Source organism: Dermacentor albipictus, chromosome 1 (assembly GCF_038994185.2).
Source record: "Dermacentor albipictus isolate Rhodes 1998 colony chromosome 1, USDA_Dalb.pri_finalv2, whole genome shotgun sequence".
Taxonomy (NCBI): domain Eukaryota; kingdom Metazoa; phylum Arthropoda; class Arachnida; order Ixodida; family Ixodidae; genus Dermacentor; species Dermacentor albipictus.
In genome coordinates, this window is record NC_091821.1 from 177,655,748 (window position 1) to 177,680,554 (window position 24,807).

Here is a 24,807-nt window from a genome sequence, read left to right on the forward strand (position 1 = left end):
GCAAGATATCCCCGAGGCTCTAAGCCTTCTATTGCGGTGTTTTGGTTGATGCGGCTTTACGCGGTTTTACATGTTGCACATTTCCATAAGTTTTTCGCATGCTCACTTTTTTTTTTGTAATTGCTCTCCTTACTCCAGAGCACGCGCCGGCATGGTAATTGCAGTCACAGCAAGTCAAATAAGGTTCATCCCTAGAGATGCACTCGTGACAAGTAATACATGCATCAGCCATTAGTGTGGCTCAGCAGGAGTGGCAACCGTACAATATGCTGTATTTAAAACAAAGACAATACCATCTGCACTACAGACAGCACAAACCTGCAAAGGCGGAAGACGGTTTTTCTTTTAGACGCTCGCCGGCGAAACCAAGCGGTGCCACTGCTGCTGAGCGTGTGCTAAGCAGTTCCCGGTGGCAGCTCTTTTGTAGGCGTCCGGTGATGACGTAGGGCTTGATATCACTGGGCTGCCGGTCGTCGAATCTTGGTGCATGCTGATTACTGAGCCCAGCTGCGCGCGCTAGTAGCCCAGCTGCAGTACACGCCTCATCCATGAGGCGTTGATCAACGTTCGCATGCACCCGCGCACCACGCATTTCGGAGGCTACGAGCGAATTTCGCGATGGCACCGCCAGACGGCGCAGCGTGTCCAGAGGGAAGCGTGCGATAGTAGCCCAGCTGCAGTACACGCCTCATGCATGACGCGTTGATGTCGTTCACATGCACGACATGTGAACGTTGATCAACGTTCACATGCACCCGCGCACCACACATTTCGGAGGCCACGAGCAAATTTCGCGGTGGCACCTCCAGATGGCGCAGCTTGTCCAGAGGAAGAAAAAAAAAAGATTAAGATGTATACAAAATGCTAGAATGAAAAGCATGTATAGCATACCTGATTAATTCAAGCAGGCTAAGGTGCCTTTGTCACCGCCCCGTTTCAAAGGCGGTGCAATAAATCGTCATCATCGAAGCGCGAGAGGAGCCAGGCTGCAGTAAGCGCCTCGTACATGACGCGTTTCGGCGGCGGCAATAAGGTGTATCGCTGCATTGTGTGATTGTTATTCGCGTTAACGTCGACATTAATCGTGAAAAGTGTTCTGCCGGAATTTTTTTTTTGATCACACGCCGTTCACGGCCAGCTGATCCCGTTAAGCCTCGCTCTGACCACTGACGAATCGCGAAAAGGAATAGCATTGGAAAAGTCATCGTTAGAAAATCACGACTGAGATTATGATAATAGTGAGCGGCGCAGGATTTCCAGTGAACCCGAGGGGCAACGGGGGAACTACGGTTCAGTAGTTATTTGCAAAGCTCCTAATTATATATATTCCAGAAACATTAACGCTTGACCACACATTGCACATAGCACGCCCCAATTTTGACAAAGTATTAACACTGTATGACGTAAAGTCTTCTCCTCAGGACACTGGGAAACATGGATAGGCGCAGAATGCTTTCTGCGCGGGCGCAGAAAGCATTCGAGCACTCTATGAATTACATCAGCTGTAACTGCAAAGGCTGTAATTTATGAGCGCACATGTAACCACACATGCACGTTGGTCATAATGTCCCCCACTCTCCCTGCCTACCTTATAACAAATTTCGTCTCGGTGGCAGCTAGCACGGCGGACTAAATTCTGCGCCGTTTTTAAAACGCACTTATAATGTTTCGGAGCACTTGCATACGTAATTCACTCAAAAGGCCGCAACTGACTCACAAACTCTGAACTTTGCCAACACTTTCTCCCCCCCCCCCCCCGCTCCTTAATTTCATCAAATACAAAACAAGTTCCTCGTCCAGCTCGCCGAAGTTATCAGGTAAACATACCGTGTTTAGTGAACGGCACGAAAATAGGCAGAAAACTATCGAGTATTCCATAATTGCTTGTTGCAATGGTTGTATAATTAGGCCAAAAACGTAATTTTCTTTACACATCATGCCAAATATGTCCCCCGTTTCCACTGAATGCGAATTTGGTGTCATGTATAATTATCCCAAGACAGTGGGAAACAGCGAATGACGGCCTGCTCGCGCTTTCATGCACCTGCTGAAGCAACTTTTACAACGACAATAATTTAACAACACACATTTAACTTCGCATGCTCATTGACTACAACGTTTCACCCATTTTCACCAAATTCGATCTTGGCGGCAATTACTGTTCTCTCGGTACAGTGGGCTAAATTGGGCGTCTTTCGTAAAACACACCTTAATGCTCCGATACGCAACTTACTGAAAAGGCTCTAATTAACCCACATACTTTCTACTTCACCTCCCACATTACCCATAACTTCCTAATAATTTCACAAAATATAACCAAGACATGCCTCGTTTATTTCACCGAAGGCGGCGGGGAAACCCACTACGAAAATCGTATAACAGGTGAAATTATGGAGAAAATGAGGGCAGAGTATTTATTTCCAAAGCTCATGATCAGAAACGCTAACGTTTTGCCACACATTACCATAAACATGCCCCCTGCTTTCCCAAAATATAAACTCGGTGCTACGCAGAGCTCTCCGGCACACTGGGAAACAAAGCTGATAACGGCCATATAATGCGTTCGAGCACTTCCTTGAATTTTGCCAAAGCCCCCCCCCCCCCCCCCCCCCGCTTGCTGTGTGCCAGAAGTGCTTAAGTGTAGCGAGAAATTGTTCTTGTGCACTATCTTTCTGTTTCTTTCTATATCAACAAATTAACTAACATTCCAAATATTACAAACATCATTTGTTCACCATAAAGATGGAAAAATTATAGATGACACGCCCTGGGCAACCAATCGGATAGCTCGCACTACTGACGTCAATTGGGTGATTTACGTCGTATGGTAGGGGCGGCTGAAAATTCCGCTGAGCAGTGTGCTGCGATCGGCAGCGATGTACATTTTTAAAACCTTCTAATAAATTACACGCTTTACGCGGAGCTCTTAGATGCGTCAATTAATGATCAGAAGGCCCTACTCTAACGACTCAGTATGTTTGTACAAAATCGTCAAAATCGTTTCAGGGTCACTTTAAAAGACAGCCGAGTCACTGATTATCTGTGAACCTACACTTCGATGTTGGAAAAGCCACATCACATGCAAAACATTTGTTTACATGCTTTGGTGCTTAGGTAGCAATAAAATAAAATTATACTTCAGGCGCGGTGCGCAAGCGGACATGTTGTGTGGGATTTAAAAAAAAATTTCGTGGGCATCTGCAGTAAGCATAAAAACACTAATGCCTATTAGATAGAAAGTTCTAGTGTTTAATTGGACGTTTTGCTAAGCACTCTACAACTTTCTGATTGGAACTTTTTGCCTAACTTCGTTGCTTCTGAAGTTGGTTAATTAATCTTGACTAATTATGCAATTAAGCAGAATACAAAAATAATGCAACTTATTCCATACAATGGTCAGCAACATGCATTTGACCGCGTCGTATCAGAGTGCATGGGCATATTCGGCACACCCTGTATATACTTGTTTTGCATTTCACGAGTTTTTCATGCCTTGTTAATTAGCTAGCTGCGTCATATTTGTCTGCATAAGATATTACTACTTTATGTGCCCATGATATGACAATGGCTTTGGAGTTGAGTCATGTCTGCCATCCTGTGGATTTTTAAATTTGGAAAATTCTCAGACACAGCAATGAGTGAGGGGGGGAGGAAGCATGCATTGTTTTAAATGTTTTCCCTGAACACACACTTTCTTGCGATACAAATACTTTTTTAACAATAATTTCCCTTTAAATGCAGCACATAAGCAGCAGCAAACATGTAAGAACCGAGACTGAAAAGCAGCACGTCCTTTGTATATCGCAATGATTTTTTCAGCAACATTTCTGCTGCTGATTACCCCTGCTTCAGAATTTGTCAGAATAAACCTGCTCAAAGCAAGTACACTTCTGGTATAAGCTGTCTCGCATTGCCACAAAAGAGTGGCGCAGGTGCCATCACAATTCTTTTGCATGCATGTTTTGCGATATCGTGCTGCCCCAGCTTTCGCCAACCTTAAAGCATTTTCGTGAAAAGAATTTACTTTTCATACAAGTTGATACAACATTAATAAAATTATAGCACAAGCCCAAATTCGTAAGCTTTCTGAAAAATTCGGGAGTTGGCATGTATGGTTTAATGGAAAAAAAAATTAAATTGTGGGGTTTTATGTGGCCGAACCACTTTCTAATTGTGAGGCACGCTGTAGTGGGAGACTCCGGAAATTTAGACCACCTGGGGTTCTTTAACGTGCACCTAAATCTAAGTACACGGGTGTTTTCGCCCCCATCAAAATGCGGCCACCGTGGCCGGGATTCGATTCCCACGACCTCGTGCTTAGCAGCCCAACACTATAGCCACTGAGCAACCACGGCCGGTGTGGTTTAATGGAGTAGCAGCCATCATGGCTATAATGCAGCAAACTTGTGTATGTCAATCATTCTTGGCAATGTGCACTGTTTTGAATGTGCTACACAATGTTAATATAGATAATCACATCGTGCATTGTATCCAGTCGCTGCAACTATGTTGACTGCAAGTCATGCATTTGATAAAAGCAGAGACTCAGCCATACTGATATTACATTTTGAAAGGTTTGTAGTGAGAGACCACAGAGACAGATAAATAGGAGACCACATAAGTGCTTATATTATGTAGTACCATGTATCCAATGAAAATGACTACATATCTTTGGGGCTGAAGAAAATCATGTACAAATCACAGAAAGCACACATCACATTTCCAGCAAAATAGCTTTATGCCAGATTTGCAAGAAATCATCGTTTGTGGCATGAGATAGATAATTTTATCATTTTAGTGCATAGCCTATGTTTGTATAGGGCAAATGCAAAGGTAATAAAATAGGGCCTGCTTCCTCCATTTAAAGCTTCTTTGTACAAAGATGAAGCCCAATGTATTGAAGAAAAAAAACATTAATCATAGGACAGTTTGTTTAGAAACTTCCTGGAGTGCTATTTATTCCAATCTAAACTTTTAGTCTGGAAATTTATGAGAAATGAAGTAATGCTATAGTCATGTGAATATGGCATGTGTGGTTGACATCTTAACACACAGTTTGCCACAAGATGACTGAGATGAGATTAAACAGAAGGCACAGTATGATACAAGATGTGGCACTAGATTAAAGAGGAAAAAGTGTACCATAACATGCAGTATAGCCCACGAAGTCATTTCAGATGATTCCCAGCACAGCTAAGAACAAACCTTGGCATTTTATGCACAACATCCTCCCATACACATCCAACTCAACATACTCAATAACAACAAAATATTGAACACTATCAGAGAATGTGTCGTAAAGATGAACAGAATTGCCAAAGACAAACAAAATACAAAATATTGCATGCGTCCAGGGATATGACGGCATAACTTAGCTCAGTAAAAGTTGGCATATGGTAAGACAAAGATACAGGTGAGTGGCTACATTTACCTGAGCAAAACATCACAACAAAAAAGAAAATGAACAAAGCTTAAGCTCTTTCTATTTTCTGTACAGATAAGTGGACCAATTGTCTGTGCATAAAGCATGATTTGAGTTGTGAGTAATTATTTAAACAAATATCCGTATACAAAGCACAATACAAAGCACTGTGACTGTGTATCTGTTTCTTTCTACGTTCTCGTTCAGTCGCGCTTATACACTCTACAAACAGAACTTTCATGTTTTATCCCAAAACTTGTGTTCCATAAAACAGAAAAGGAGTGAGGCACACATAATGGCTACTATGCTTTAACTCAGATACCAAACTGCCAGTCTATTCAAACTTTCTATATGTACTGAAAGAAGATAAACAAGTAGCAGTCATGGCCTCTTTTACATAGCACAATAAGCACACTAAATGCATGTATCACTGGTGACTGGTAAATGCTGTCACTAGAACAATTGCGACTTGACAAATCTGCGAGTGAAACTACGTTTCACATTCAGTAAAACCACAGGTGCAGCTTCTCCGTGTGTTCCTGAGAAACAGTACGCATTTTGTGGAGGGCTCCTATACCACATAGGAGGATTGTCTCTTTGTGAAAGAGCCTGTATCCTTGTCATTTAACAGTGCAGAATAAGTGAGCAAATATAAGCACACCGTAATATCATCTGCTCAACAGGCCACCACCACATCTGGCTGCTCTTACAACAAGCATGACACATAAGTTCCAATATAGTTTATCACTACACACCATGATGCCTTTACTTGCTGTACTGCCTCTGAAAAAGTCAACAAATGCATGCTGCCAATGCTTGCACCACTTCTGAAGAAATGACTCTTCTTATTGCCATTTGCAGGCTCAGGTCCAAGAGGCCAACAAGCACCAGAAGCCACAAGGTGATCAAGGTGGTAAAGTCCATCATCACTGAGTTCTTCCTGCTCACAGACCCAACTTCTTTGCTGCTGTTTCCCGCATTTTGTTTTTCTGTGCTTTGCCTATAGCTGTCTTTGGATAATCTTTCTCATAGAGGAAATACTTTGGAATCTTGAAGTGGCTAAGCTGCAAAGAAGAAAAAAATATCAAATTTTACAAATGTTCACGCTGATATTGGTGGGTGTGGTGTGTCAACAATAGATCATGCACCACAAGACTATGGTGCTTTGCCTTGAGGGGTAAGCGTTGTGTGCACAAAGGGTGTGTTAGTGCAAATGAAGCCGTGCAGGTGCACAGTGTGGTAGAGGACTGGGCTGGTTTACCCAAGGGTCTCTCAACAGGCCTTATTGAAAACTTTCTGTTATAGTACAGCGGGCTCTGCAAAGCACTTTTCCAGGAAGCATTCCACCATTTATGTACACTAAACTGAAATCCTAAAGCTTCACCTTCCTCTCTAAAAACATCAACAAGGGACCATATTTTATCGTGATGTGGGAATTATGAAACCTTGTATTTTTCCCACACTCACGCATGTGTTATGAACAATGAAAACACATGCCACCTTCTGCTTTTCTTGCATGAGGAGGCAGGCAGCTTCCACCAGTGGCACAAACTCCTTGACAACCGATTGCAAACATGGACTGTCAAGTGGCAGCAGAGTCCTGTGCTAGCTAGGTTTTAAGTGAGAGCTAGGCAGGGATGGTGACATCAGCGGGATCCAGCAAGTGCCGAGAGAGATGACTGCTTACCATAACGAAGGGAGTATCGCAGGTCTCTCCTCTCCCATATTTTCATTATTTACCCAGACCCAAGTAAACACCTACTAGCTTTCTTTGTCCAAGATTTAGAAAGTCCACTGGCATGCAATAAACTTTGTTTCCGGAAAAGTGTGTTTTCTGTTGTGCTCAGCCCTTGCCTTTATGCAGTTGAAACTTAGTTATGCAAGGAGAGTGTTCAGGAGTTATCGATCATACCTACAAGCCTCAGGTGAGGATCCTTTTGAAACTTAGTAGTGCAAGGCGAATGTTCAGGAGTTATCGATCACACCTACAAGCCCCAGGTGAGGATCTGAGGTTTGGTAGAGCACAGACTACAATGGGTCTGTGTAACAGTTGAGTGAATGACAATTGTTCCTTTCATGAAACTTGCTCCACCTTGCAGGCTTGCGCAGAAATGATTTACCATACTCTGGTTCCAGTTGTTTCGAGTTATTAATTCAGCCTTACTCTGCGATCAACTAGCTTCCTGTTTAGCTCAGCTTGTTTCAGATTGTACAGCGACCACCCCAGAAAGGTGTTGGTCTCGAGTTCAATTCCTGGACCAGCACAAATTTTTCTTCAACTGCGAAGCTTTGTTACTGAGAAACCTGTAGTAGGTCTCCTTTGTAGCTTAGGGCTACACTTAGGTGGATGACAATGTCCCCTTTCATCAACTTCCTTCCACCTTGTGGGCTTTAGTAAAACTGATTTGTGAATTGAGGAAGAGAATTCTTTCAATATATGGCCCCAAAATCAGACTATTTTTCTAGCTATTCACCAACAAACAAAGTCACTTGCATACATCAAACCCAGAAAATGCTGCTCTACCAACACACCATCTTATTTATATGAAAGATTATAATACCACTCACTTGCCTCTTTTGCCTCATTTCTGTGTATACGATGCATATCATAAAAAGGAGCAATGATAATGAGAAACCCTGGTGTGGACCCTTTTGGGTATCTACTGTTGCATCTCAAGTTAGCCCTTATTAAGTTAAATAAACTGTATTATTCCGGTATATTTCCTTCGGTGCCTCTATACTCCAGGCCTTCACCTCTAAAAATGTTCACTAATACCTCTCAATTTAAATTGTTGTGCATACTGCTAATATCCCCAAATACAACAGCCTGCTTCTTTCCTTGGGTATTTCTAGGCATGGTGCGATTATAAAGAGGTTATCACATACACATGTGCCAATGATGATGATCATCATCATTAGCGGCATCCCCTTTGAATCGTGGTGGCAACAGATCAGCAACTGCATATACTAATCACTCAGCTATGACTAAAATGCCACTTTGTAGCAAGCTGTGGAAAGGGGACATTAGCCTGACAGGTGCCAACCTTGGAGGTGGTGCAATTCCTCAAGCTGTATTCATTCTCAGCCATGTGGTGGTACATACAACTGATTTTCTGCATGGGTGTGGTGGGCAATAAAAATGAGTAATGCTTCTGCAGAAAGCCATGAAAAAATGTGCTAACTGACATTAATTTAGAAACAGTGGGCAGTAACACCTGGTAAAGCAAGACATTCAAGACTGACAGCACAGCAACATAACAGGTTGCATTTGTTCAGGGTGATTAAATTGCAAAATTGTGCAAGCCATTCAGTTACTATTTTGTTTGAAACTAAGAGCTCTGGCTTAAAACAAACATTGCAAAAATTCTAAAAGGGCAATCCAAAAATTTAGATTGATTCAATGTTTACCTTTGGCACCTTTTTAAAGGGCCCTGCAGCACTGTTTTTCATATGGTAAATAAACTTCCGTAGTTGCTAGCTGATTCTGCCATGAACATCTAAGCCTACACGAGGCTTGGAGCCCACAACCTCATTGAAAGGCTGCCTGCTCTTTCATTTGACTTTTCAAAGCACCATTAGAAATTGATTAAATGCTGGGTTTTTACGTGCCAGAACCACAATCTGATTACGAGGTATGCCACAGTGTGGGGGCTGCAGATTTGTTTCGACCACATGCGATTTTATAATGGGCACCCAATGTACAGTACACGAGCGTTCTCGCATTCAACCTATATCAGAATGTAGCCATCGTGACCGAGATCTAACCTGCATATGACCTTGAGCCCAACAGCGCAACGCCATAGCCACTGTGCTGGTAACTGTGCTGGCCACTGTGCTGGTGATGGCAGGTAACTTTTCAAAGCCCCTTTCATGTTTTCCCTGACTTTTACACAAAAGCAAACTAATGGCAACTGGGGCCCTATAATGTAAAACTATTCCAATATGTTTCTATTCCAATTTCCTGACGTCAAATTTGCGTAACCACCGACGCAAGCACCGGGCGGTCACCCATAGGGTTGTCTGAACAGACCAATCAAACGCTCTCCTCGTTCATAGGAGGTCCCTTTTGTTTGCTTGAAAAACGAATAACATTGCCTACACTGAGCGGCTTGTTGTATCTAATTGGCTGACAAGAGGCGAGGAGAACGCTCAAGTGGAGAGGGATTCACTAGGGCAGAGCCAGTGCACTGAAAACCGATAACCGGATGAAGAGGGTGGTGCCGGCGTCTGCGATTGGTCGGCTTTCCCTTACTTAGGTTGTGGTGGCTGGTCGAAAATCGCGGCGGCATGCAACGGAAGCTTAAGAATGACGCTAAAATTGACCCTCAGCAAAGAAGAGTTGGCAGAATGAGGTAGTAAACGTGTCGAAAGTGCTTGAAAACGTTACACGGTCACGCAAGAAGTTTTATTATACGCAAATACACCCATGCTCTCCGGCAGGTGCGAGTAGCCAGCGTCTCAGCGATCGGCGGCAGCTATCTTTTATTCCTTTCGGAACGGGGCAGCCTGCGGCTATTCCGAAAAAAATTCAGTTTTGTTCGGCATATTAATGCATCTTTATCGCGTACACGTCACTTTGACGCGGTGAGTTCGTGCGGTTTTGTGACGTCGCGTGACAGGCAGGTGAAGTGGGTGCAGCCCGAAAACTTTTTACCATTAGCCGAGGGCTAATGGCGAAAAGGGGTCGAATCAGAAATAACTGTTTTTCTTTTTTCTGTAAAATCATGCATAATCAGTGTGCACACATCATATCAGATGGGGAGGTATTGCGGTTTTTGTAACGTCGCGTGACAGACAGGTGAAGTGGGGGGTGGTCGAAAAAAGTTTTTGACCAATCGCGGAGGGCTGATAGCAGAATTGGAATAGAAAAGTTTGGAATAGTTTTACGTTATAGCGCCCCTGGTTAGATTTATGTAATTTTCACAACTAAGCAAAAAATAAAAATGGAAAAAATTACTATGACTGGATGGGGTTTTGTCTAGTCCTAGAGAACAATACAGCAGACTTCTGCTAATTTGACTCCTGTGAATTCAAGTTTTTGGTTAATTCGATCCCGGCCAATCGTACCGGCAGTGCCCATGCATTCATATGGGCCAAAATTTTTGTTATTTTGACCCTAAAATTGGTCTTCGTCAGATAATTCGAACTTGGCCAGTCAGCATGCATGCACCTGAACCCTGTGGTGACTCTGATAGCGACCCATTTAGTGGCAGCATCTGTCTCGGCAGAGCTTAGGGAACAGTGAATGTGTTAAACACACACCTGATGATGATGACGATTGGTGTTTATTGTTGCAAGGGTCAGATGTAGTCAAAGGGCACCAAGGCTATAATGTGCGGTCATTGGTAAATGAATACTGAATGTCGAGACGTGGATGAAAGACGGCTGTATAGAGGCCTAAAAAAATATTCGTTGAGAAGTGTGAAATATATTTGCAATAAAACTAGACAGTGATACATGACATATGCTATGAAGAAACAATGTACTACGAAGAGGTGATATGCTAAGGTATGTCGCTATAAGTAGCACTACTGCTTCAGCAGGGCCCTTAAGCAGAAGGGCCTGGAGGATGGATGGATGGATGGATGGATGGATGGATGTTATGAGCATCCGTTTTGGAATGGGGCAGTGGGTTGCGCCACCAAGCTCTCGCTATTATATTGCCATGTCCTACCTAGGTTAAACAATAAAAAAACAAAAAACAGAAACACTATGAATTACCACATCCAAATTTTCTGATCCCCTATTGCGAGCTGTCCTTTTGTACGCCTCCATCTTTTGTTGTTTCCCTACTTTTCTTCCACCAATCCTCCAATTGCCTCTTACAAATGCCTATTGCGGACATGTTTACTTTACCACTACTCCCGCTGAGCCCAAGGGCTTCAAGGAGGCCAGTGGTGCCCAAATCGACCGCTGGGTAGGTGTCTTCACATTCTAATAAAACATGCTCCATAGTTTCCCTGGCTTTACCGCAGCAAGCACATGCTTCTTCCTTCTTATATCTCGCTTTATAGGTGCGTGTTCTAAGGCATCCCGATCTCGCTTCGAAAAGTAATGAGCTTCTCTTTGAATTATCATAAATGGTTTTTTTCCTGATTTCGTTTTTTCCTCTTAAGTAGTTACTCATAGCAGGTTTCTTTTCCAGTACCGCCACCCATAAGATTATTTCAGCCTCTCTGACTTTCCGCTTGACCTTCTTTGTTGCTGTGTTGCCCACCCTACAGGACGCATACTTAGTGGTAAGCTTCCTAGTTCTTTTCCTCCCCTGTGAATCCATGTTTTTTCTGTACAGATACAGGAACACTCTCCCAGCCCATTTACTTTCTTCCATATTCCTCAGCCGTTCTTCATACTCAATTTTACTGCGAGCTTCCCTCACTTCAAAACTAGCCCAGCCCATATCACCCTGCACAGCTTCATTTGTAGACTTCCTGTGAGCGCCCAATGCGAGGCGACCCACTGACCTTTAGTTCCCATCGAGTCCTGATTGTATCCCTGATTTCAAGCAAACCACCACATTTCCAAAAGTAAGTCCTGAAACCATTACACCTTTCCACATACGTCGGAGGACCTCGTACCTATTGTATACCCATAGCGCTCTGTGCTTCATCATGGCTGAATTTCTCTTCCTCTTCACCGTTATTGTTTTTTCCTGTGTTTCCATATATCTTTGCCTTCGTTTATCCATATACTAAGGTATTTATATTCTGTTACCCGAGGTATTTCCTGGCCCTGTATCTCCACTGTCTGTTCACTGTAGTGGGAGGCATGTGCCATGCAGGTCGCTATCATTGCAGCATCAGCCTTTGGTGAGAGGATGTGCTATGAATCTCATAGGCTTATAAGCGCAATAAATCAACCTTTCGTAAAAAAATTTAAAACTGATTTGTGGTTAAAAATTGGTTCTGCTCCAAAACAATACTGGATAAGGGGTAATATGGCATCTATGTGCTAGAGGAAAGTGCTTTTTTTGTTCAGCCTCTGCTTCCTGACACTCCACAAAGATGTGAACGGTCAGCCTCTCACCATACCTACCACAGAGGGGAGATTTACCATCACTCAGAAGTAAGATTGAGTATCGTATGTGTGTCCTATTTTCAGTCAACAGAACATGACATCAGCCTGTTGCGCTTTTGCTACCAAAGGCCCATTTTGTAGGTGCGGCTAAATCAAATAAAGTTTATTGGAGGTTTCACGGTCCCAAATGGATTGCCAAAGGTTTCTCAGCTTTTTGTGCAAGAAAGGCTTCAAGTCCGGAGGGGATAGCTGTGGTAGAGTTAAAGGCTCTCGTTATGTATGCAGCAAGTTTGTCTGCAAGCATATTACCCCACTATGCCTCTGTGTGCTGGCACCCAACATATTACGATATGCTGGTTAGATGCATAAATAGTGCACTGAGATGAGCAGAGGTGATTGACTACTGGATTCATATGTTTCTGTAGAGACACTAAAGCTCTTACTATGCTTAGAGAGCCTGTAAATATGACAGCTTTGTGCAGTTTGAATGTATTTATATGTTTTAAGGCCGCAAGTAAGGCATAAGCAGCTGCTGTAAAGATGCTCGTCTCTGCATGCAGAGCAATGCATTCTGAGAAGAATGGCCCGACTGCTGCGTAGGATACGCCATTAGGTGACTTGTATGCATCAGTATAAAATTCTGGACTGGAGTACTTCGACTGGAGTTCCCGAAAGTGCAGATGGATATGCAACTCTGTAGCATGATTTGTAACATCGACAAATGACACGTTGCATTCTATCAGTTGTCCCAGTCATTGGTTGAGCCATTTGTGGATGAAAATGTAGTGGGACAGTCATTTCTTCGCTCAGCTTCCCCACGTGCAATGAGAAAGGTTGTCTCATTGAAGGTTGATTTTGAAATAGTGTGGCATATGCCAAATCGTGAACGGTTTTATAACACAGGTGTTCAGGATTAGAGTGCACTTTGAGGAAATATGTGAAGCTCTATGTTCCTTGCAGGTGCAGTAACCACTAATTGGATTCTATGTATAAATTATGTATAAGACTTGTTCTGAAACCACCTATGGCCAGGCAAATACATAACTGGTAAACGGGATCCAAAATATTCAATGCACTTAATTCATCTTAATCCAGACATGACTGCACGAGGCTCCTGTACAGGCTCATTAAGCAACCCTTGTCACTGCCCCATGTCATATGGGCAAGAATTTTAAGAACATTCATTGGTTTCAGACATTTCACTTTCAGATACTTTATATGTGAAATTAATGTAAGTTTAAAGTCATGCATGATACCTAGAAATTTATGCTGTGTGTTCAAAGGTAAGCGCTGACCATGGAGCTGGATACCAGCGCTGGGAAAAGGCCCCTCTTCCTTGTAGAGAGGATGCAGCAGCTTTTTTGGGGATTCAGCTTAAAGCTGTTCTGATTTGCCCATGTTGAGACTTCGTTCAGCCCAAACTGAATGTGTCACTCGCAGACTGCGATGTTAGACGATTTAAATCCAATCTGCACATCATTGATATATGCTGAATAAAACACACTTTGTGGAATAAACGAACGTAAAGAGTTAATTTTTTCAATAAAAAGAGTAAAGCTAAGTACACCACCCTGTGGTATCCCAGTTTCCTGTGTAAATGACCTAGACAGAGCATTACCAATTCTATCATGAAAAGTACGGTGCAGGAGATAGCTTTCAATTGATCTAAGCATGTTGCCATGGATACGTATTCCCAATAGGTCTCTGATAATGCTGTAGCGTGATCTACGTCATCACAACAGCACACGTCATCTCTCGTCGAAAACACTTGTCCATCCTAGGAAGATTTTCAAGCAACAACCATAGCTCACAATGTTTAATTACAGTATTTGCCCAATTTGAACTCGCACCCTTCTTTTTTTAAAGTGAATTGACCCGAAAATTGCTTGCGTGGTGCAATCGCACACAGAACCACAACTGCCATTGTAACATTCACAGGGTTTGTCGCCTAACACTGATGTACTGCACCAAAGCTGACTTTAAAACAATCGTGTGGCGAAGCTGATTTTAGAAAACCAGCCGCCACTGTACAACAATCTTTCTTGCTAAAAATTTTACAAACAATTTTACAGCGCGCTAGATTTCTACTTTGTTTAGGAGCTTTAATGCCATTTCTGTTAGTTTACTACTGTGGACACATAGAAAGTAGGTGTGCATTTGAGTCGATGGTGTGTTAGAATTAGGAAAATGCAGCCAAATGAATCAGTGGTATGTTTTGGCATTTTTTCTGCATCTTGGTTAATTCGACTTGCTCAATAATTCGATCAATTTTGTTGGTCCCATCAGGATCAAATTGACAGAAGTCAACTGTACTACTGCACCAAATAATACGCTCTCTTAGATGGGCAATGCAATATAACATACAAAACAAGCTTGATTTCATGCCAATGCAAAATCCTGGCGCAATGAGGGCACAGCATAGTGGGCATTGTTCTGCGTGGGAGGAATCCATAGCTTCAAGTGCAATAGGAACAACAAAAAGGAGGAAAAGGCCACAAGAGTGAGGAAGCAGCATTTGATTTCTAATAGCTCCATTAATACAAAGTGTATTAAAAAACATTTCGTTCAAAAATATTTGTGAGATGTCCCTTGATACCTGACACATTCCACTTTTCATAAAATCTGTTGCAGGACACCTTTAAAGAGATACTAAAGAGAAAAAATGGTCTGGGCTGTATTTGTAAACTACCCTCCTAAAATTCCAGAAAAGCGACTCTTACTATGAGCAGAACCTTAGGAAGCCAGAAAAGATGCAAAAATGAAAGGCGGCTGATGATACCGCTTTGACGTTCACACACCATGTAGCCATGATATCATGGGTTTTGATGGCATCTGCTCGGGCCTAGTTAATTTGTCATCGGTAAAGTCCAACCGCATTGTATTCTAAAGGAGCCAAAGACTGAATTTGACAAGCTTCAAGAACTTTTACTGAGCCACAACGATGAAAGTAAAAGGGTGAAAAAAATTAAATCCATGATGTCGCATTGACTTACCGACCTTGAGGTTTGAGTGCACAATTCAAGAAGGAAACTTTGAACTCATCGTGCTCTTGCTTCCTCAAAGGTACATGTTCTGTACATATGGGCATGTGTATTTTTCTTGAGACATTGAGAAGATACGTTTCTCACAATACCTCTTTGTGTAGTAGCTGAGTTCACCGGATTTCCAAAAGTGAAACTGAAGGAATCTCACATCACAGTCTGACTTCGCTTCAAGATATAACGTGAGGTGCTTTCTGATGCTGGTAATTATATGAAAGAATCTATAAACTGCATTACATTTGTGCAAATACAATAATACATCCAAGAAAACATTGTTCAGCTGCAAACACTACACAGCAGAGAAAGCAAGCAAGCTAGTAACTGTCACTTGCATGGGTACCACTCCTGCACTCTTGAAGAATAATGTGCAAGGATCAGATGTAAGGTTGCTCTGATAAAAATGAGCTAAGACATCGACTGATGTATATAACCAAAATGTGTTGTTCTGGAACACAATGACAGGACCTTCCCTGCCATTCTGTAGGGAACTCTGTATGTGATTCATTCCATCTAAAAGAACTCTGTATGTGATTCATTTCCATATGAAAAAAACTGTGCATGTGATTAATTCACATCTAAAAACACGATTAGGCATTCTTTTTAACACCAGTAGCTCCTTCATTAAAACACTTAAAAGCAGAAGGTTAAAGATATTTTTGCTGTGTGCATATCAAGTTAAGGATCTACGCCACAAAAATTGTCATTAAGGGCTCTCCACTACAGATGTTGAAGTTTCTCACCACTGCTTCTGAACACAGGGGAAGAGCAATTAATGCACACAGAAAACAACTACCATATCTACTCGCATAATGATCGCACTTCTTTTTTAAAAAAAATTGCCGCAAAACTCAAGGGTACGATCATTATGCAGGTTAAATTTCCCGCGAAAAGAAAAAAACTTTTTTTTCATCCGGCATTTGATGCGGGATGACAACAGGTCAACAAACAGGCGGCTTCCACTGTAACAGTATGGGACATCAAAACGAAAATGGCAGCAGGCGGAGCAAGCCAAACATGCCGAAAGCGATTGTTTTTCTTCTTGTGAGGACATTACACGCATTGAAACAGTTTCCTCCATATCAGTAATAAATAATATTGTTAATATTGGAAAGCCTGTGGCAATAACGTAGCCATGTCCATTTTGAGGGGACAGAAACAGAGATGGGCGTGCATAGCTGCCAGTGACATAGAAACACATGATGGGTATGCTGCGGAAACTGCGGCATTTGTCTTCACTACTATTCCAATACGGCACGTTTCCACTAAGGGTGGGTGAATATCTTAGCTGTTTTACAAGCGTCGGCGTATGAATAGGGTACACTTCTAAAGTATCAGTGAAAACGTGGCTACTATCGCTGCCGCTCGTGATTTGTTGCATGCCCACGAGCGCAGACGAGAAAAATCGAAAGGCGCCTTTTTTGTAGTTGTCGTTGACCACAACCATTATAAAGCCTACAAATAATAAAACCAAGGCAAGTTTGGTTGTAGCTTTCTTTTTTTTTCCATGGAAGTGTGGAAAGTGATGAAAGGAATAAAATGGGGCATCTGATTAGGAATGTTTGGTGCATGCAGACCACTTGGTATGTCTTGAAGAGTCGTTCGCATAGCATTCGACAGATGGTAAGCATGATCATCATTAGCTAAACTTTGTACACGACATATCGCTGCGGAAAGTTCGGGGTGCGATCATTATACGAGTGAGATCATTATGCAAGTAAATACGGCATGACAGTAGGAGAAGCAGAGGTGACATGCACACATACCTTGCCTTTGCAGTACTGCTGAAGCTCAGCATCAGTTACCTTGGATTCTGGCTTAAGCAACACCCAGGCACAAAGTTCTTCACCCATCCGCAAATCTGGCACACCAATTACCTGCCATGTTTCACACCAATGTAAATGCTGCATGCACCAAGCAATGAAAATTCAAAGTGATGAAAATGAAAACATCATACATGGCATTCATCAACAGCAGGGTGGGTGTTGAGAACTTCTTCAATCTCAAGTGGATAAATGTTCTCTCCTCCTCTGATGACCATATCCTTCAGACGCCCGATGATACTCAGGTAGCCATCTTCATCCATTTTGCCCAGGTCTCTGTATACCATGAAAATTATTAATAAACGAAGTGATAAAATTAGCATTTACAACAGATATAGAAAAAAATTATTCTCAAAGCTGCCTGCATTAGTCCTTCTAAGCATCATGAAAAAAAGTCTTTTTCCAAGTTCACACCTAATCACCATGACTAACATGGTGAAAAAAAAAAAAAGACATTTGGTCAAACATGACTGTGTTCATGTAGGGATGTTTAAAGGGACACTAAAGTGAAAAATGATTTCTTCTGCATCAGTAAATTACCATTCTACAACACAAAAAACGCCACTCTTACAACGATAAGACGTTTGGTAAGCCAGAAAAAGCGTAAGAACGAAATACGGGTGGCGACGCCTACTTAAGTTCCCGCACCTGGGGGCTGCGATGTCTTGGAGTTTGATGGCATCTTCTAGGACCTGCTAATTATATATAGCAGTACACATTGACTACATTGTGTTCTAAAGGAACCAAATATTAAACATAGCAAGTTTCGGGAACCTTTATTCAGCGAACGCAGCCTAAATGCGAAAACATACTTTGGAATCCCTGACGTCATGCTGATGTACCGGCGCTGGGGTTTTGGCGCTAAATTAAAATACTAATACTTGGACCTTTATTTTCTCATCTAATAATCAAATGATTTTTTTTAAAATGACTGCCTGCAGGGTTCTCAAACAATGCTTTATTAGTCTAAACTGATTTATTGTGTCGCTTTAGTGTCCCTTTAATTGATATGTACAAAAAGTTCCTAAAGATATAACAGTCGAGAAATTGGAGCGATTACTTCAAGATAACTTTAGCCGCATTGCTGTACATATAAGATACTGCAAAATTTGCAGTTGGACAATATAGGTGCTGCATCATAACGGGAAATGTAGTGCTTTCCGAGCGCACTCCATGCCAATTTTCAGATTTACAAAATTGCAACGCCACTAGCTGCTTCTGGCCTGACAAATTCCAATTTATCTGATGTGCCAAAATGAAATGAATGTAGAATCTCATTAATTCAAACTTCAAGGGGACTGCAAATTTATTAGAATAAAACAGAGTTAAAACCAATAGAGAGCTTGTTTGAATATAGCACTCAAAACCCAATCAATTGTGTGAAAAAGTCAATTGTGTGATTGAAAAATCTTATCTTTCCTCCATCAGCATGATTACATGTGCTGCAAAAAGTATAGGTTCCATATCAAGTCCAAGTGTGATAAGAAAGAAAATCCACAGCCAATATATACAAAGTGTTCCAGCAGTGCCTGCCTGAAGTAATTAAATATAAGAAATTTGACATAAAATGATAATTAACTTTTTAATCAATCGCTTCAGCTTCCATATTGCTATTGCAGAGCCAAAACTAGATGGTGGTCAAAACATGTTCACTCAGTAGTAGCTTTGACAATAGCACCAGTTTTGAAATGACTTCCATCTCCAAAATCAGATACGAAATAGACTGGTTTTCCACATTGCTTTGTCTCAAATTGGCCAAAGAAGCATTTTTCAAAAAATGATGAGCAGATTCATCTTGCCACAAGTTTGGGGATGGTCGTCTACAAACTAGTGCTAGTCTCAGGATTCCTATTAAGTGGAACACTGAAAGGCATAAACACAAGACAGGCTTTAATTTCCTTATTGTAATATGCGCACTAAATCAATTTGAAAGTTATTTAGTAAAATAGGCAATAAACTCTTTTATTGACAATTATTGTATTAACTTGCATGTTGCAAGTAAAACAACCAGTATGTGTGTGTATATCTTTACTAAGCTATAAAGAAACAGCACAATACACAATTAACAGTGTGATCACTAAAAAAATTGTGCGCAGTAACAGGTACATGCAGGTGCTGTTGGGGGCATCCAGAAAACAAGTTTTAATGTTTCAATAAATTTTTGAATGAAGCAGAAAATCAGAAAAAAAAAACGTATTTATATTGCTTGATAGGGTGGTGCATAGACCGTTTTTCCAGATTTGAATGATCCTTTTCTAGCAGTTTGTTACATTGCAGCACAAGGTTTTGTATGCCGGTATCATGCTAATCTGGCACCAGTGACTGAAAGCAGGATGTCACTTTTGTGTTGTAACATAGCATGCGCCACCTATGTTTGTAAAAAGAAAATAAATATAAGCAGTTGTACGACTACACGACAAAGGCCACCCCCTCCTAGAAGAATATTGCCCATCCCTTGCAAGGTTGGTGTAGCCCACAAAAGAAGGGTACAAAAGAAGGGGAGGGACCATGCAACAGGTAGCCGTTGCTCTGGGCAGGAGCTGTCATGTGACTTGGCTCGTTCCCTGACCGTTTGCTCTCACTCATGCCTGCTCGTGCCACCTTGGCCGATGCCTGTGACAGTTACCTGCTGTCCTCGTTGATGCAAAGGTTTCGAGGTGGCACCTGGACTATGTAGTTGTGCTCTGCTCTTACAGTCCAGCTTACAGCTTTCGATCATTTTCTTGAGTTGGCAATACTACTACAATACGTGATGATATCACACACCAGAGAGCAGCTGATTTATCTAGAAACTGGCAACAAATTTCAGAAATTGTGAAGCGTTGATTTCTAAAAATTGGTTGGTGGACGCTTTGCATCACTTATGCCATAATAAGTGACAGCTGGCCGTTATAGTGTTCATGGCGTACATTGCACTGCCCCTACCCCCTTTCCCTGCTATGAAATGCCTGTGCCATGCCTTACCATACCATCACTTGTGATGTCTGGTCCATATAGACTACACACAAGTGTTGGTGAATCTCTGCTATAACCAGCTTCTTAGAGTGCAGAAACTGGATTATGCCATGAATTTGACATTCGGCCGGAATAGGTACCAGAGCCACCACCTTGTTTCAAATCGCAAAATGAAAATTGCTCCTATAGGAAATTCATGCCAATACAAGTGTGTTCTACCAGTGATGCTGCAGTCCAAGCAGAGGTAGTACCCGGGTTTTAGTCACTGGTACCAGATTACGTAGCATGACAATGTTACACAAAACTTGGTGCTGTGATAAATTCCTAAAAAAGGATGGTTCACATTTGAAAAAATAGTCAATGAATTACCTCGTCTGACAATACAAACACTGTCTTTTTCTGACTTTATGCCTCATTTAAAAATTAATTAGAACTTACTTTATGGATGCATCTCATTCTAGTGTGCCATGATGTAGGGGTGAAGTCTGCCCAATGCTTTTCATCCTTTTTTCACAGTCAAGAGAAGTACCTCAAGGACAGCCATTTTAATAGTTGCCACCTTTGAATTTTCAGTAACTTTTCAATTTCTTCAGTTGCTATTCAATGCTGAAAGTGTTGTGGTTTCAGAGTTGATAACTCAATAGTTAATGACTAATCAAACATTTAGGCAATAGAACAAATAGAACTTAAACTGCAAGGTACAAATTACAAAAGATATTTGCAGGCTTGGTTACTGTTGAGGATAACGTAGACCCAGTTTCTATTTTCAGATACCCAGCTGTATAAAAAACTTGTGCAGCATACCCAGTCTTATACCATCCAGAAGGTCCTTTGACTTCTTTAGTCTTTTCTTCATCATTGTAGTAGCCAATAAAGATATTATGACCTCGAACCCACACCTCTCCAGGTTCATTGATGGCAGTCTCCCTGCCCGTGACAGGATCTGCGATCTTTACCTGCAATTGCAAGTTGACAGAGTGATGTCATTTGCAGCATAAGGCTCTGAAGTTTGAAAGTTTATTTAGTCAGTTGTACAAGTTAGTTGTAGAATTACAAAGTAAACATTTTGTTGCAAATTGCAATGTATAAATCCAGTGTAGCTTTCACTCAACAATAGTGAGACCAGTTCAGACAAAATAGATAAAACTACTAGCTTTGACTAACAATATGCCAAACTTTATATGTGACAGGCAGGATGCACGTAGGTCGTATGTAGTCCATCAAGTCTACTGCCAAACCAATCAAGCGCAGATAAATGATCGGCCGGATAACTGCAGTGGAGTACTATAACTAATTGCGATCATACAGGAAAGGTGCCGGCTTGTGACTTGCTTTTAATAAAACAGACATGTGGGTCAGGCAAGCCAGCACCCAACCCATCTGGTTCTTGTCTTGTGCCATCAAACTGCACTGCAATAATTGAATTGAATATCAACTAACTTGTCCAGTGATAAGAATTGCTGATAATCACTACAGGAATATGTTTCAAAAGCTGCAAACAAGGTTGGACAAACAATCTACCTAGGTCGCAAACATTCTGATAGTCACTTGTATTTCATAATTTCATTTCATAATTTATTTACTGGTAAAATACAGAAAAAATTACATGTGCGTAGTATACACAAGGAGGTCCCATAGTCGAAGACTGTCTAATATAATCTTGTATTTGATGTGTAAGGTATTAATTAGCCTAATAAGAGTTTATATTAGTCTAGTACAATTTTCTATTAGTTTATCACTCCAATAGGAATTTGCATTGGGTACGTGTTAGTCTATAGGTAATTTGTATTAGTGCCTGTACAGTGTGATGGTGCTTGCTGATAGACTGATCGAAATATGTATTAAGTTCATCAATTGACTGTACTAGATAATGCTTTTTGGCCTTGCAAGTTGTAGTAGCAGACTAAGGTCATGCATATTTGTGTTGAAACTTGTAGTGGCATTGGAATTAAATAATAGTTGCTTTTTATGGGGCTCAATATGTCAGTTAGCTTCAATAGGACCCAATTCGGAAGTCACAATTAACAATGGACCTAATCCATATTTCTATTAGTGTACCAGAAAGCATCACCCCACTGTATAGCCACTAATACAAGTTACCTATAAACTAGCATATGTACCCTATGCAAATTCCTATTGTACTGATAATAAAGTAATAAAGAATTGTACTACAATAATGTAAACTTCTATTAGACAAATACATACATTGTATATCACATACAAGAATTGATTAGACTAGTACAAATGTCCATAGGAATTTTCGCTAGGGCTGGCTGAGTAATGCACATGAAAAAAAAAAAACTTGGATAATAATAACACAAATAGAATTTAAGTTCTCAACTGCGAGATTTCTGTAGAATCTATATGATTTAGGTGCACAGCAGCATTCAGATTTTTGTTAAGTTAAAAATCAGGGGTCAAACTTTACTTATTTGTCTTTAACCACTGGCACTACTTGGTAACACAAATTTTATTTACATATATATGGGGTGATGAAAATTAAGCTTTACAGATTCCTTAAAGTTAAAATATAAGTTATGTGACCAGGGGATAAGCTATGTGGCCAGGGTGTGATGCAACAGCCACATCATAAAGGGGAGAAGCTTTGTGCTGATCCTCAAGGCCTTGCATGCATAATACATAGGAACAGAGATGACAATTTGCAAGTGTATTTCTCCGAACATGGGCGTGCTAGAAGAATTCTAACAAATGAAATTGTGTAAGAATACAAATGCAATGCAAACCTGCCCACATACTGCAGTCACCAAAAAAGTTTATTAACCGATTTTAGTAAAGTAGGTGGCTGACCTGAAGAAAAGTAAATCCAAGAATCTGGTTAGTATAATTCACCTGTCCATTAACATATCAGTGTGCTTCAGAGATGCCTGTGGGTAGACATTATATATTCAGGTTTCATGGAGGAAGTTAATACTAGTATAACAATTAAAATAATCATTACCTGTATATTTGGTCAGCATACAAGGGTCGTTTAAGCCAATTTGCTTATAGTTTCATATAAGTTTTGTGCATGTATGCACAAATATATCTGCAAGGATAGTGACCAACCCAACAGCACACAGCAGCCAGGCAGCCATGTGAAACCCAGGAAAGTAGGCAAAGAAAGCTTCACATTAAATATAATTTTTCTCCAGAACAACCTGCACTTGGGATCAGCCAATATTGTAGAATGTTCAAGAGTCGATTTATATCTAAATACACTGAGGAACCGGATGTAACTATGTGTGTGCTTCTTTTTTCCCTTGTATTCATTGTATAATGACGCATGCAATTGTAAATAATGCAGTGTTTCTGCTACATCACTATGCCATTGAGATGCTATATGTTGCACTTATATTTTGCCAATGATAGCTGTGTATGCCCCCTCCTGCTTAAGGCCTGGTACCCAGGCTAGCAGTATGAAGTAAATAGATAAAATAATTAACCTCACCATCACTGTGCCTCTCGAGAAGCTGCTCTGAATCAAAAGCCGGGGCACCCCTTCGTCTAGGTTTGAGGTCACAATTGTAATAGTGTGAGGGTCCGCTCGAGTCACAAGAGCCATAACTGTTCACTACAGAATACCCATATAATTCATAAAAACCTCTACTAAACCAAGCATGCTTCGCATTATGTAGATTTCAACTGGAGTTGAGTCGGCTTAATTTTTTGTTAATCAAAACCATACAAAGTAACAGACAATAATTCCAGACAAAGCATAGGGGAAGTTAGTTACTATGCTTAATTGAAATGTAGAAATAATAAGGCAGAGGGAAATGAAAGTAGACAAAAAGATAACCTGCTGCAGGGAGGGAAAACACCCACATCCTTCGCATTACACATGTGGTGCTTTGCCAACTGAGGGGTGTTGAAAGCAGCTAAGCTGTAGAGGAAAAAAATTACCACATGATTTTGAAGGTTTTGTGGATGCGGACTCCACCAGAATGCTGTGTGGCCATTGCCACTGGCCTTTGTGTCACACAGTACAGGGTAAATGGGTGCGATGTGCCACTTGGGTGCTGGTAAGACCATCAAATTCTATAATTGCTGTGAATTTGTCCCTGCACTCCACATTGTCCAGGGCCTGTTGTCACTTTGCCTGTCTGAGTATGTTTTAGGGAACAGTGCGGGTAGCAGAAAAGTTCCCACATCCCTCGTCAAAGGGCTAATTTCGCCCTAAATAGTTGGGAAAATAACATGACACAATTGGCAACATTCTGAGCCAGCAATCTTTCCTATCTCTTTCTATTTCTGGTAGTGCTCCGGGCAGTCTGAATAGAAAGAGACACAGAGGTGTGCATGCCATATCCTAGGTGACTCAATCAGGCCACTGATTCACTGGCTTGTTGCACTATGTTGTGGGGTGGTTTGAGAAAGTGACTGTGTTTGAAAACCGAGCTCTCGGCTCCCCATGAGTGTTCTGGACATAGGAGTCGTGCTCTGCACTTTCAGCTCTGCCACGTTTTATGCATCAGACCTAATGTTTACCTGTACGCAATTGCTTGTAAATACTTTGTATACAGGTATATAAAGTCTCACTATCCTCTAAGTGTAA

At 41.3% G+C, this 24,807-nt stretch overlaps 1 protein-coding gene across 4 annotated transcripts in view; it reads right to left on the reverse strand.

Annotated features, from left to right (window-relative positions):
- Positions 1 to 4,606: 4,606 nt before the first annotated feature.
- The window catches only part of LOC139052689 (medium-chain acyl-CoA ligase ACSF2, mitochondrial-like), a 166,976-nt gene continuing 146,775 nt past the window's right edge, over positions 4,607 to 24,807 (reverse strand). For all 4 annotated transcript variants that reach the window (XM_070529734.1, XM_070529749.1, XM_070529741.1 and 1 more), the window contains 4 exons: positions 21,060 to 21,211; positions 17,435 to 17,576; positions 17,244 to 17,354; positions 4,607 to 6,486 (listed from right to left, as the gene is read on the reverse strand). In XM_070529734.1, coding sequence (XP_070385835.1) covers positions 6,367 to 6,486; positions 17,244 to 17,354; positions 17,435 to 17,576; positions 21,060 to 21,211 — 525 coding nt within the window. In that variant the 3' untranslated portion in view covers positions 4,607 to 6,366. The remainder of the gene's footprint in view (positions 6,487 to 17,243; positions 17,355 to 17,434; positions 17,577 to 21,059; positions 21,212 to 24,807) is intronic.